Raw genomic sequence first — 13,787 nt, 5'->3', positions numbered from 1 at the left:
GAAATAATATTTATCTAGATACAAAGATAGTCTATTTTAGATATTTATAACTATGTCATAGTTATCTATTGCCGGTTGAAATCTATTCGAAAAGCATAGAAATGATGTGACAACTGCCGATCCGATTGTATCGTCTGCTGTCCGTACTCTATGTCCATTATAGTCGCAGGAAGGACGTGTCAGCGAGCGAGACGGCATTATGCCCATGTCTGTTGTGTAAAAGGGAAGGACATGCGTCATTGTGTTGCGATTCGATTGTTACAACTTTGTATGCAGAGAGGAAACTCCTTTTATGTTCGCGTCTGTTACAAGCGTTTGTTGCCTAGCTGTTACATTTGTACGGTTTGTTGGAAAATATTGCCTTGTTTAATGTTCGTGTACTATATTTTGCAAGTCAGTTGGTTAGTTTTTTTATTAATCGACTTGTAAAGAAGGACGTTATTAAACTATTTTTTGCATTTGCAAAATAACGACCGTTTACTATGCGATGCTATAATTCTGATAGATATGTTCGATGAACTGATTTTAACTTATTCATGATTGAAGCAACATCAATTCCGAACAAGAGTAATCAGTATATAGATATAGTGTAACATATAGTATGTGGACAAAAAAATTATATACGTGGATTTTGAACCTTTTTGCTATTCGTTTGATAAGCAGATTCAGGTACCCTCTCTCTCAATGAATTAATATTATAATATACATATACCTAAGTCAGTGATGTATTAAAAATAAAATACTTATTTTTAAAAAGTTAGACGCCATTTAAAGTTTCAAAAATTACGAAAAAAACAATTTCAATATTTGAGTTTGGTTCAAGACAGTGATTTGATAATCGGTCCTGAATATTGATAACTCGCTGTAACCTGCGACTTCGTATGCATTTTTGAGATAAAATATAGCCCATATCCCTGCGATATAAACTTAATTAAGTTACATGTAACCGTTTAATCCTGAAAAGGTAGAGAAATAGACAGTCAAACAGTCATAGAATTTTTATAAACATTAGTTGTAATGATTTCTTTTTAAAAATTGACTAATGCGTACAGAGCTAGACTACTTTAATCAACGATTTTGAGTAATGTTTATATAATTTAGTTTTCTGTAAAAGCGAGTTAAAATGGCCTTTAATCTTAGTCTTGACATCAAATTACGTTATCACCCCGTCACAAAAACACTCAAGCCTTCATGGTCCATACTCATCCCTGTTAAAGGGAGCTAGGAGCCACATGTTACCACCACCCGTCTCCACAAAGGCTCTACCCCCTCCCCTCCAACCCCCCACAGTTCTACATCTGGAAAATGTACAAGCTTTTTCACCGTACACTATTTATGACAGAGTAGTATTTCTCAATAAGTTAACATTATCCACTCGGACGAGCGATTTTAAAACTTATCCCAATAGCGTACGCCACTAGTTCGAAGAACACTTTTTGTCGCTTACAACGTTTTAATATCAACGCTATGTGGTCGTTCGTCGAGATTCGTAGCAATCAAAAATCAACTTGAAGCTAACGAAGGAAGATTCATAATCTGTTGATGTACCACGCGTCGTTGTAACGTTCTCGCCGGGATACAATGAGATGGAATTCGTGAGGGTACTTATTACGAGTCGCTCGTTCCGCGATGTCTTGGTGATAAAAACGTGCAAGAGAAAGCCTATTCTATTGTCAGGCAGTTCGAAGTTATTTCCGTTTATAACCTAAATGGCGATTATGGTCTTCTTGACATCGGATGCTTGGAACTGTGTTTTTCAGTTCGCGATTGTCGGAAAACGTTTCCGGATAAAATAATCTCACAAAACGTTTGTAAATGCTATATTATAGAGTTCAAGGATAATAATCTGCTATTTTTTAATATTATACAAACCTTACTAATATTATAAATGCGAAAGTAACTCTGTCTGTCTGTCTCGCAAACATGCCAAAACTACTGAACCGATTTAAATGAAATTTGGTACACATATAGTCTAGATCCTCAAAAAGGATATAGGCTACTATTTAATTCGAAAAATGGGTTGTAAGGGACTGAAAGTGGAGATGAAAGGTTATATGGAAATACCGACAATTTACGCGGACGAAGTCGCGGTCACATCTAGTATTAAATAAAGCAATAATCAATCTAATACAGATAGAAACTGCTAAAGGCATTCTTTGTACTACTCGATAGTATTGACTATCGAGTAGTACAAAGACCACTGAACCAAAGCAATGGTTTAGAATAACATCGACTTATATATAGGTAGACTGACTAGATTAAAACGTGAAGTAGTGCCTTCCATTACACAAAGTGATATACGAGAAGTATTGAGTTGCAAAGGTCCATGATAGGTCTTAACAAAGACTATTTGCTAGTATATTGGAAAGTTTCTTCACAAACGGTATTATATTAGGAGCAATGCACAACTCGTCCGTTCCGTTCGCTGGCTGCTCGCATAATGCTGTTTTTTCTCTCAGAACAATTCACACAGCGCCATCTAGACCCAAGTTAAGCTAGCTAAAGCTTGTGTTATGGGTACTAGATAACTGATACATATACATAGATATTTTTTTTGTAAATACATAACATATGTATGTATACATAGAAAACACCTAGACCGATACAAATAATCATACTCATGAATACAAATGTTTGTGTAGTGCGAGGAATCGAACCATAACATAACATCTACCTGCATGCTCAATTTCAGTACGATCCGTCCAGTGGCTCGTGCTGTGCGTTGATAGATCACTACGTCAGTCACCTTTGAGTTATATATATTTAGATATACTATACAGCGGGTATTCTCACTGCACAAATACAATTGCGAACGTAGTCGCACCACGAGATAGTGATAAATAAGTCGACCACACTCGGCTATAATTTACGGTCATTTTAATGTCGCTCTACCCCTTTGTAGGGGTGGGAATTAATGCTCCACTGTGTGGCGCGATTAACGGGTGACAACAATTTTGAAGGATTACCGGACTGTATTAGCGTATCAGTTGTTTTAAAGTAACAGCCTCGTGGTCTAGCGGTTTAGCATAGCGTTTTACTTCCGATGGTCGCGGGTTCGATTTCTCGCACGATGCAAACATTTGTATACTTGAGTATAATTGATTGTATCGGTCTGGGTGTTTTTTATGTACATTATGTATGTATTAAAAAAAATATATGTATTTATATTAGCCGTTGTAAGGTACTAGATCTATAACACAATCTGCTTAATTTGGGACTAAATGGCGCTGTGTTAACCAGAGTTATTTTGAGGGTACAATTTTCACGAATTTTGAATGTCATATATATTTATATTTAGTATGGAAGTATCGTCATTTTAAAAGAAGACACTTCCTTACAACCTTTTATCTCCTATTTGAACCCTTTACAACCCTTTTTTCTCATTAAAAAATCTATGTAACTTTTTTTAAAAAACTTTTAAAAGTGTTTATATTAAGTTTATTTATTTATGAACTCTTCATTGCACCAGAAAGACAAACAATTATGCAAAGAACAAACAGATAATAAGTAATAAGGTACAAAAGGCGGTCTTATCGCTTAAACAATCTCTTCCAGACAACCTTAGGGTAGAGGAGAGAAGACAGAAAGTGGTAGATGGCGCAAGAAAGGACTAGAGAAATAAAAAAAGCATAGGAATACTAAATAACAATAATTTATATATACTACTTACATATATATACAATACAATGTATATACTAATACATACATATATACACATACATATTATATATAAGTACAAAATACACAGGAGTGCTAAGCACTTACAAAGAAATTATTGTTACACAATTTCGAATATGCTAACTGGAAGAAGTTTGAGTAAACAATATTTCTATTGTATTCTATTGATTAGCATCGCTAACTCTTATGCCATAATACACCTAGTATCGAATTGCTTCTCAGTGGCACTGTGCCAAGCTGCAAGCGGCTTCTATTTTACTATTGTACTCTTTATACGCTTTTGATTAACCCTTTATAGCGTATATATATATACTGCGTGGCAAACAAATTTATTGCTTATATCACAATTAAATTTATCGCAAACATCGAACTAACTAAAATTGCGATAATATTTTTCAACACACCTGCTCGTAAAGTGGATCTAAATCACCGGTTTTCGATGTATAAAGTAGCTCAAAAAACGTTATAAACGCAAATAGTTCAGCTTAAAACACGCGTGCTTTAAAAACCGTAAATAGTGAAGTTGTATTCCACAGCACTATTTGCTGTTTTGTTTTTTAAAATTCGAACTGACTGCCGCGCGGCTAAAGCCTAGCCAGCGCGCTGATTTAAAAAAGTAAAACGGCGGGAAAGTAACAGAGTGCATCACTGTTTTATTTTTTATTATTAGTTTATTTAAAATCATGTCTGTTGCGTAACATCGTGCGATGTTGTATTTTGTTTTTGCGGCCTCGCCTTTGGCTGTGACTGAAATTCCGCCTCGTGTTTTATAACAATATTACTATATAAGTGCGCTAAGCACTTACATAGTAATATCTATGTTATCTGTGGTAATATACTATTACATAAATAAACTAGCTAACCGCGCGACTTCGTCCGCATGGAATTTTGCAACATTACTTTATGTTTCTAAAATTAAATATTATTACTAAATAAAAGTAGCCTAAGTTACTTCTTATTATATCAGTTACCTGCCAAAAAAAGTCCCGTCAAAATCGGTCCAGCTATTTCAGAGATTAGTCGGAACAAACAGACAGACAGACAAAAATTGTAAAAAATGATATTTTGGTGTTTGTACCGTGTTTATATTCATATGCATGTAGTAAAATACTGTTCTTTCAATATTACAAACAGACACTCCAATTTTATTTAAATGTATAGATAACATTGTGACCCCTTATGCAATATTATTCTCTCATACGTATTGAGAACTAAGAGGTTATGCTTCCGTACCTTGAAATTTCACTAGTTTAAACTAGAAGACTTTAAACAAACTGTTAGGCGAGAAATAGATGAGTCAAGAGTATTCACAGATTTTGTTAATTATAATTTTCCTGTAATAGGGCCATAGTGTTTCAAATTTTTTTTTATATCACAGCGATGACCCTCTTGGTAACGGCCCATTTGATGGTAAACGTAGTCTATGGACACTTGAAACACGAGAGATTAATTATCTCTGATCAACGCGACGGTTGACTGGTAGAGAATAATAATAATAATATCTCAGGACAATTCACACAGCGCCATCTAGTCCCAAGCTAAGCAGAGCTTGTGTTATGGATACTAGAGGACTGATATAAATACATGTATACATTTTTTTTTGTAAATAGATACATATTATACATAGAAAACACCCAGACCGATACAAACAATCATACTCATGAATACAAATGTTTGTACCGTGCGAGGAATCGAACCCATGACCATTGGATAGTAAAGCGGTGTGCTAAACCATTAGACTACCGAGGCTGTCGAATGCCATCAGGCGCAAGCAATAAGTCCGCCATGTATACATTTTAGTGTGCAAAAGAATAAATAAATAAATATACAGACACCTCTTGGGTTTCAAGCATCCGTATTGATAGTCCTTAAGAAATATTGCTAAATTGTCAGTTCTAAAGTAATGTATTTTTGCAGTGATGAAACTCGAGAAGTGGATGGGCGGACGCGATCAGAGTCTGGCGATGCTGACTCTGTATACCACGTCCGAGGCGCGATACATGAGCAGCGGTGGAGAGACTATCAGGTAAATAGCAAGCAATGTATTCTGTACAATTGATAATGATTGCTATGTTATCCTTTTTTTACTACACAAGTTTCTTTTTCGAACTATTCTAATGCTGTTGGTTGCAGCTGGCCTTCACAGTGTCCTTGAACGATAGTGGAGGGTGCTGATGGCATTCCAAACCCGAGGAAGGACATATGGAGTGGCCTTAGGGCAACTCCTTTTATTTTTATTTGGAGAATAGAATAGAATAGAATAGAAAATCATTTATTCAAATAAACTTACATTGAAGCACTTTTGAATAGTCATTACATTTTTTTAATCTACCGCTCATTCGAAGAAGTTGTCTCATCACAAGAAGAACGAGCAAGAAACTTGCGTGTTGCTCTTTTAAATAATTTTATTATTACTTTATATTTTTAAGTTTAAATGTGCGAATACAAACCACCATTTAGCACTAATTCAATTAAATATTCAAATAGAAAAAATATTGAATATATAACCAACTGGTTAAACAAATAATAAGAGGAAATCAGTTATAATGATTAGAGCAGACCAGTCCCTACAAGCAGCAACCGTTCACGAGTATGACGGAGAAAACCAATTCCTGCCTGACGGATTCGACTTCAGTCTGAGGGGCCGCTAAGGCTTCGAACCTCTGCTCAGGCCGTCGTAATTTCGATCGCCGTTTGAATGAGGGATCGATCGGATGGGACCACACGTGCTATCAAATTTTGATTCTACAAAATATTGTTTTTTTTTTAATAATTTATACATATTTACAGACAGTTTTAAGAACTTTATCATTAATATTGTATGTTGTTCTGCAAATTGTCTCAATAACCTCGCTGTTCATTTTCTGCTTCGGCGTCTCAGTTACGCAATAAATTATAAGTAAAATCAAACTGATATTTAATAAATTAGAAAAGTATTAAAACGTAAATATAATATTAAATTAAATTAAGAAATTAAACCTAACTTACAGTCAAATACAAAAATATAATGAGGTTTTGAATTAAAATCACTGAAAATTTTGAAAAAATCTGCATAGTCTATATATGTAAATATATATAACTCAAAAGTGACTGACATAGTGATATATTAACGCACAGCCCAAACCACTGGACGGATCGGGCTGAAATTTGACATGCAGGTAGATGTTATGACGTAGGCAACCGCTAAGAAAGTATTTTGATTAATTCTACCCCCAAGGGAATAAAATAGAGGATGAAACTTTGTCAATTTTAAACCTATCGGGCTGAAACTGCACTTTAAACATTTGCATATTTATTTGTGATGGTTAAATATAGAGAATAATTGAACGATTTGATAAATCTAGCTGTTTCTAACTGAATAGTTTGCAACGAAATATGACGTAGACATCCCTAAGCGTGAAATTGGTTACATATGGTTCCAACGCGGATAGGATTTTGATATAATTCCTTCTTATTGGTAAAAATACCTAAGTAACTTAAAGAGGATATACACATAACAGCGTTTAAAATTGAACCGAGTTACATGAAACGAGTCACTTTCATCACCTATTCTATTCTATTTTACAGTAGTAAAGCTGCAAAAGCTATACCTAATAATAATACTTCTTAATGCGAGCGAAGCCGCGGGCAAAAGCTCGTTTATTATAAAGATGTATTATTACTGTTTTATATCTTGTATATTTATTTGTAATGGTTAAATATAGAGAATAATTGAACGATTTGAATCTAGCTGTTTCTAACTGAACTTATAAGGAGCTCATTATTAAAGCGTAAATTGGTTACATATGGTTCCAACGCGGATAGCAATGAAAAACATAGCTCATATATAATCCTGTAGGTTCATCTTCTTATTCGTACTACTCTACGAGTAACTTAAAGAGGATAACACAGTCAGCGTTGAACAGCGTTTAAAATTGAACCGAGTTACAAATAAACGAGTCAGCTAATTCAACGGGTAACTTCCAACGCGGAGCTTCAGACTGGAGTGAAATTTGAAATTCAATTTATATCTCACGAATTGTCTACTTACTAAAGTGACGTCATAGTTTGCAACGAAATCTTTGTAATATCGTCGCTTTAAGTTCTACGTTAACGTCTAACTTTTAAACTTCAACTTTAGAGCGCCATGGTTTAGTGGTTTAACCCGGTTTAAATTTGAAGGTCGTGAGTTCGATTCTGCTTTCTATATTCTTAACTTTTAAACTTCAACTAGCGCCATGACTGAATGATTTACATGCCAGTATTTACTCTGATGTGAGCAGTTGTTTCAAAACACCACAACTGTCGATAACAAACAAACATGTTCATTGTCATCTATTTATGTCATTAGAACAAACAAGTTATTGTCATACGGCTTAGATTCAAAGGTCGTGAATTCGAATCTGGTCGGAATAAAAAAACTTGAGACCATTTTTTGACTGACTTTCCGGTGATGAAAACACAGTTTCTCGACGGTACAAAAAAAATGTGTAAATATTTTATTTTCTAACACACCGGTGATGAAAACACCGTTAACAATTCGAAGTAGCTATGTTGCTGCCATATACCCAACAAAATGTGGGCATGTGAGGTACTATTCTTATTCAAATTCACTTCCATTTTATGAACAGATGTTTTTTTATTAAAAAAATTGAATTTAAGTTTATAGTGCTGTTGTTATACAATTTTGTTATTAATTAACTTGTTAACTATCCTTCAAATGAATCTCCGTTCTTCGAATATTTTTCTTATATTGCTATTTTTATCTATATAAATAAAAAACAGTAGTTACTGGACAGCAAATAAGTTGGTATGTGGTAACTGTAGCCTATACTATACCACTACGTACTTTGCGTGGTCACGTGACATTTGTGGTACATTTCATTCGTTCGCATGCCCACCGGTCCTTCACTCCGCAACGAAAGTAATTTTACACATTGGGGCCGAGTCATCACCCGTGGGCACTTTAATTGAAATAAATCTAGGGGTTAAATAATGTCTACCTCAAATTATTGTATTCTAAAAACATATTTAAAAAATAATATATGTCATCATCATCATCATCATCGCAGCCCGGAAGACGTCCACTGCTGGACATAGGCCTCCCCCAAAGATCTCCAAAATCCAATATAATATATGTAATTAACAAAAAAAAAATATACCGGTCCTTATTTTTATTTATTTATTACTTTTAAAGGTACTCAATACCCTGTAATCATACTGCCTTATCTACAATATTAGTTTAGATTAAAAAATAAAATATTGAAATTTACGACCATATAAATATAAAAATAATATTTTTTTTTGTTACTGTACAGGCAAATAAACTGCATCATATCATTACATAGTATAAAACAAACTCGCTGTCGCTGTCTGTCCCTATGTATGCTTAAATCTTTAAAACTACGCAACGGATTTTAAAGCGGTTAATTTTTAATAATTAGAATGATTCTAGAGGAAGATTTATATGTATAATACATGAACATCCGTCTGAAGCCGGGGCGAGTAGCTAGTGCTGTATATACCACAACATCACCACGTGACACTTGTGAACTCAATACCCTGTAATCACTGCCTTATCTCAACAATATTAGTTTAGATTAAAAAGCAAAATATTGACATTTCCGACCATTCTCTTTGACGGAGAGAGGACACTAATTTCAGCGACGCAAATTACAGCAGGGGACTGTAATGTCACCTTATCCTATTACAGCAAAGGGCAGTACTCTGTCATCTTATTAAATTATGCCAGGGGACAGAGCGTTTATTTTAGTACGGAAGTGTCACTTAGGAATTACGTGGGTTCACTTCCTTGATTTTAGAGAGGTCGCGTACCCTTAAATATTAAGGGTTGGTTGGTTCTTCTTATAAAAAACTATTTTGTCGTTAAATTTTATGATCTACTACTTGTTCCGCGGTTTCACCTGCGTTAAATTTCAATAAAAATATAGCCTATACTCGTACTACTGTAAAGTTTCATAAAAATCCGTTCAGTAGTTTTTGCGTGAAATAGTAACAAACATCCATACATGCAAACTTTTGCGTTTATAATATTACGTAGATATGGGTCATTAGTAGGTTGAACTAAATAAATATAACAAAGTAGGATATTCCGTTTGTTAATCCCATACTCTCTCGTTTACCAGACATCAGGTTTGTCACGCCGACAAAAACGCGGTTGGGGCGCAGTTCACGCGTGGTGCGTAGCATGGTGGCACTCTGGAAGAGAAGACCTTGAAGACACTGAGCCTGAGGAAGAACCTTCGGACGCAGGGTACGCGACACCAGTGTCTGTAGAGACGCCGTTACAAAGTTCGGTGTCCAGGTAACTACATTTTTTTAGTGTCGACTGTACTGTGCGTTTCAGTCTGTGGTTTTAGTATTATCTCTAAAAAAAAAATATAACGGTTCTAATATTAATAATCATAGCTTAACTCAAATGGGGTAGTCAGATGTATTTAATTTTTTAATGGATGATAATAGAACGGTGCTCTCGTCTGCGCTAACGGTTTGTGCTGGCGGGGCAGTGGAGGATGAGCATGAAGTCAAGTTAGTACATCGTAGCAAATTCACCAGGACTTTATCACGATAGTTTCCAGTGAGAAGCACATAGAGGTCAACCTGACAAAGCACTCTGCTAGTTATGGAATCATTAGCCCACATTGCTAACAATCGCCTTCCTCCCAGCCAGATATATTATAACTCAATGTCGTGGTGAATTACACTTAGAAGGTTTAAAACTTGGTTATATTTGAATTAAACATGGCTGAGAGCAAGTCTAATAAAAATATAGCAGATCATTGTATGTACATGGAAGATATGAGAGAAAAAACTTTTATTGGGGTGCCTTATTATTAAGTATAATTTTTGCCTGTTTTTATGCTTCAATTTTGTCTTCTAATCTTAGAAAAGACTTAACTGATTTTGGATGCAGAATTTATTTTATGGCTAAAACTCCTCACAAATAGTTTGAACAATTGTTATGTCGATACTTCGATGAATAGGAACACTGACAGAGTTCAATTTAGTTATTTAAGATGTTTAAACATGCCCAATTTTTATTAGTATTATAGTTTATCTTAGATTGTGTGCTTATACAGTACATTTGTCAACAGGTGTACATCATTAAATGTTATCAGAGATCCGTACGCACCTCGTGGCGGTTCAGGTGGATCTGGAAATACTGATGGTGGTACATCACCACTCCGCAGAACCTATGAGCCACCACCAGGTAGCATGCCGGCAGCACGCGATAGTCGCTCTTTACCACCTAATACAAGAATAAATACCACTACTTCACCAGCACCGAAATCTGCTTCTGCTGATTCAGTATACACCATTGTCATTAGACTACCAGACGCAGATACAGATAGAGCAACAATAAAGATGATAACAGAGGAATCACCACCATCAAACACTAGAACTCACTATAGACCACCAACCAGAGGAGATTCAGAATTAAATCTTCATCCCGCCGGGCATCCGGCATTAACGAGAAGAGCATCACACATACAAGACGTTAGAATACCTCTGAATGCAAAAATAATCCCTAAACAATTAGCAGGAAAGGGAATAACAAAGCAGCCAAAGAAAAAGAAAACACAAGAGAAAAAACAAGAGACGAAAGCAGCAAAGACGCTCTCCGCCATACTTCTATCGTTTATTATAACATGGACGCCTTATAATATCCTTGTGCTCTTAAAACCTTTAACAGCATGCACGAAGTGCATTCCGGACGAATTGTGGTCTTTCTTCTACGCGCTTTGTTACGTGAACTCGACCATAAACCCCGTTTGTTATGCGCTCTGTAACGCGACCTTTAGACGAACTTACGTTAGAATTTTGACTTGTAAGTGGCATAACAGAAATAGGGAAGCTATGACTAGAGGTGTGTACAACTAGTTTCGATGATGTGATCCGTTTTATGAGCTTCGTATCGTTGGAAGAGTGTGCGGGGTATCCGATACCCGATATCGGTGATTGGATCATGATTTTCTTAGATTTATGAGGTACCGAAATATATATTGCCCAATTTTGGTACCAGACGCTGACGTAATTAGTTTTACCGAGTTTTGCTTTCATTTTATTCTTGTTTAAGAAGATATTAACAAATTATATTATAAAGCAATTATTTATCAAGTTGATATATTCAATATTTACATATAAATAGATAGGAGGCCGGTATGTCAGATAGAACTAGCATCTTACCATATTTACAGGATTTTTCAATTTGTTTATGAATCAAATCTTGAATCGCTCTTCTGACTAAACAAAAATAGTGAAATAGAGTTATTTTTGTACAAATATTTGACGTTACTTCTATCTGATTTACCATATAAAATATTGAAAATATAATATTAAGGTTTAATATTTTTCCCTGTTGCATACATATGTTGTTTAAGTACATAGTATATTAAAAGGTACAACTCGGTAGTTAATTACGCGGTGAAGTAAATAACGATTTAAAAAGATTTAAACTAATGCAGATATGGTAAAAAGCAACACTGCGTTAATTTCCCGTGAAGCAATCAACTGAAGCATTTTAATTTTCATTAGTGAGTTGATCATCCCGTCCATTCTAGACGTATGATTTGTAGATTTCGTAACTTTATGTGATATTTATTATCCATTGTTAAGTTCTTTGTTTCTATTCATTTACGAATCTTCTGTTATAAGAAGAAGTTTGATTAAATCAAAGAAATTAAGATGAAATTTAAATGCCCAAATATTTTAAGAGTGATTAGTGTTTAGATTGAAAGGTATAGCTTAATTTATAACGTCGTAGTGAACAATCTAGTCTTTAATCATGAGTATGTATTGTCTAATCAAAGGAAATTCTACTGGTGTTCTGGTTAAAGGTTGAGCTTCTAGGGTAATATTTACGAATTTAGAGCAGGGATATTTTTTTGACGTCTTTTTTTTAATGTCTAATTCGATTAAAACCTAGGTTTCTACCTGGCCAGAGATGTCATTCCTCGTTGCTCCAGATTTAAGGTAATTGGCCGTTTTTAACGGTATTTTAAATGTTTTTAAAAATCTCGTTTCTACTGACCTTGTGATATTAGTTTAACTATCGTTGTGTTTACATGTTGCATTTATTTCTTTGATAAATTCTATAATTTTAGCTCTATTGGATTTGTCGCCTATATTATATTACGTGTTAGAATTTGCTGCATGCCTTTTACAAACTGTAATTGTACATTTATTTGAACCAACTGTAGGTTTAATGCGTCACAATGTTTGAACGAATACTAATCTAAAAGAGAGAGTTTTGCCTTGTTTACTATGTCTTCAATCTGTGTTTTATACGTTACGTTGTTTAAGGATATAATTATAAAATTTCTAAGCAATATTCAATTTATCTTTGTGTGAATAATATATTTATTAAGTGTTGTGCGTGAAGTGATCTTTCAAACGACTGTATTTAGTGTTTCCATTAATGTATAAAGCATACGACTCTCTCGAGACTTAATTATGGTAAGCGGTTACTAACAAATCTCATATGAAACATTTATAAATCTTCAAACTTGTGATTATTTATAAACAGTAGCAGTTGCGAAATTGTTTATTTCGCAATTGCATCTTTTTGTAAATAATCTCAAAATTGAAGATTTTTATCAATATCATACGGGTTATATAAAAATCGTTACACTAAATTTCAAACGAGAATTGTTAGTAACAGTGTTACATAATTAGGATCAAGATCATAAGTGATTTAGAAATCGACGAGGTTTCCCTTTATATATTTTATCACAAACATTGCGAATGAATCATACAACGATTTCAAATTAAACATTTAAGCGAACTCCCTGTCACAGCTCTTTTAACTCACTTTTGATAGGATTTTTAATGTAAGCGAAGTGGGGGTGTTTTTTGGTATATTTGCCAGCAACTGAGTCACTTTTGTGACGGTGACAAGTTCGAAGGGGGTTGAACGAGTAACGGTAATATAATCATCAAGTCTGATATTAGATTGTTGGATTTCTTAATCCTTATTATATTGATTCAAATTTCATTGGATTCAGATTGAAATACAAATACAAGAAATTGTAGTACATTTTTACTTAAGATACAATAAATTTATCATGAAACTTGGATCGATGATGATAACGAATAAAAAATTTAAGAGC

The 13,787-nt window shown here is 34.4% G+C and overlaps 1 protein-coding gene across 1 annotated transcript in view; it reads left to right on the top strand.

The window, feature by feature from the left end:
* The window catches only part of LOC131851006 (muscarinic acetylcholine receptor DM1), a 34,700-nt gene extending 23,141 nt beyond the window's left edge, over positions 1-11,559 (top strand). Inside the window, exons 2-4 of the mRNA XM_059201430.1 lie at positions 5,596-5,704; positions 9,804-9,982; positions 10,773-11,559. Coding sequence (XP_059057413.1) covers positions 5,596-5,704; positions 9,804-9,982; positions 10,773-11,559 — 1,075 coding nt within the window. The remainder of the gene's footprint in view (positions 1-5,595; positions 5,705-9,803; positions 9,983-10,772) is intronic.
* Positions 11,560-13,787: the final 2,228 nt, after the last annotated feature.

Source organism: Achroia grisella, unplaced genomic scaffold (genome assembly GCF_030625045.1).
Source record: "Achroia grisella isolate CSIRO2021 unplaced genomic scaffold, CSIRO_AGI_Agris_v1 utg780, whole genome shotgun sequence".
NCBI classification, from domain to species: domain Eukaryota; kingdom Metazoa; phylum Arthropoda; class Insecta; order Lepidoptera; family Pyralidae; genus Achroia; species Achroia grisella.
The sequence above is the reverse complement of the archived record's forward strand: the minus strand, read 5'-3'. Positions and strand labels throughout refer to the sequence as shown.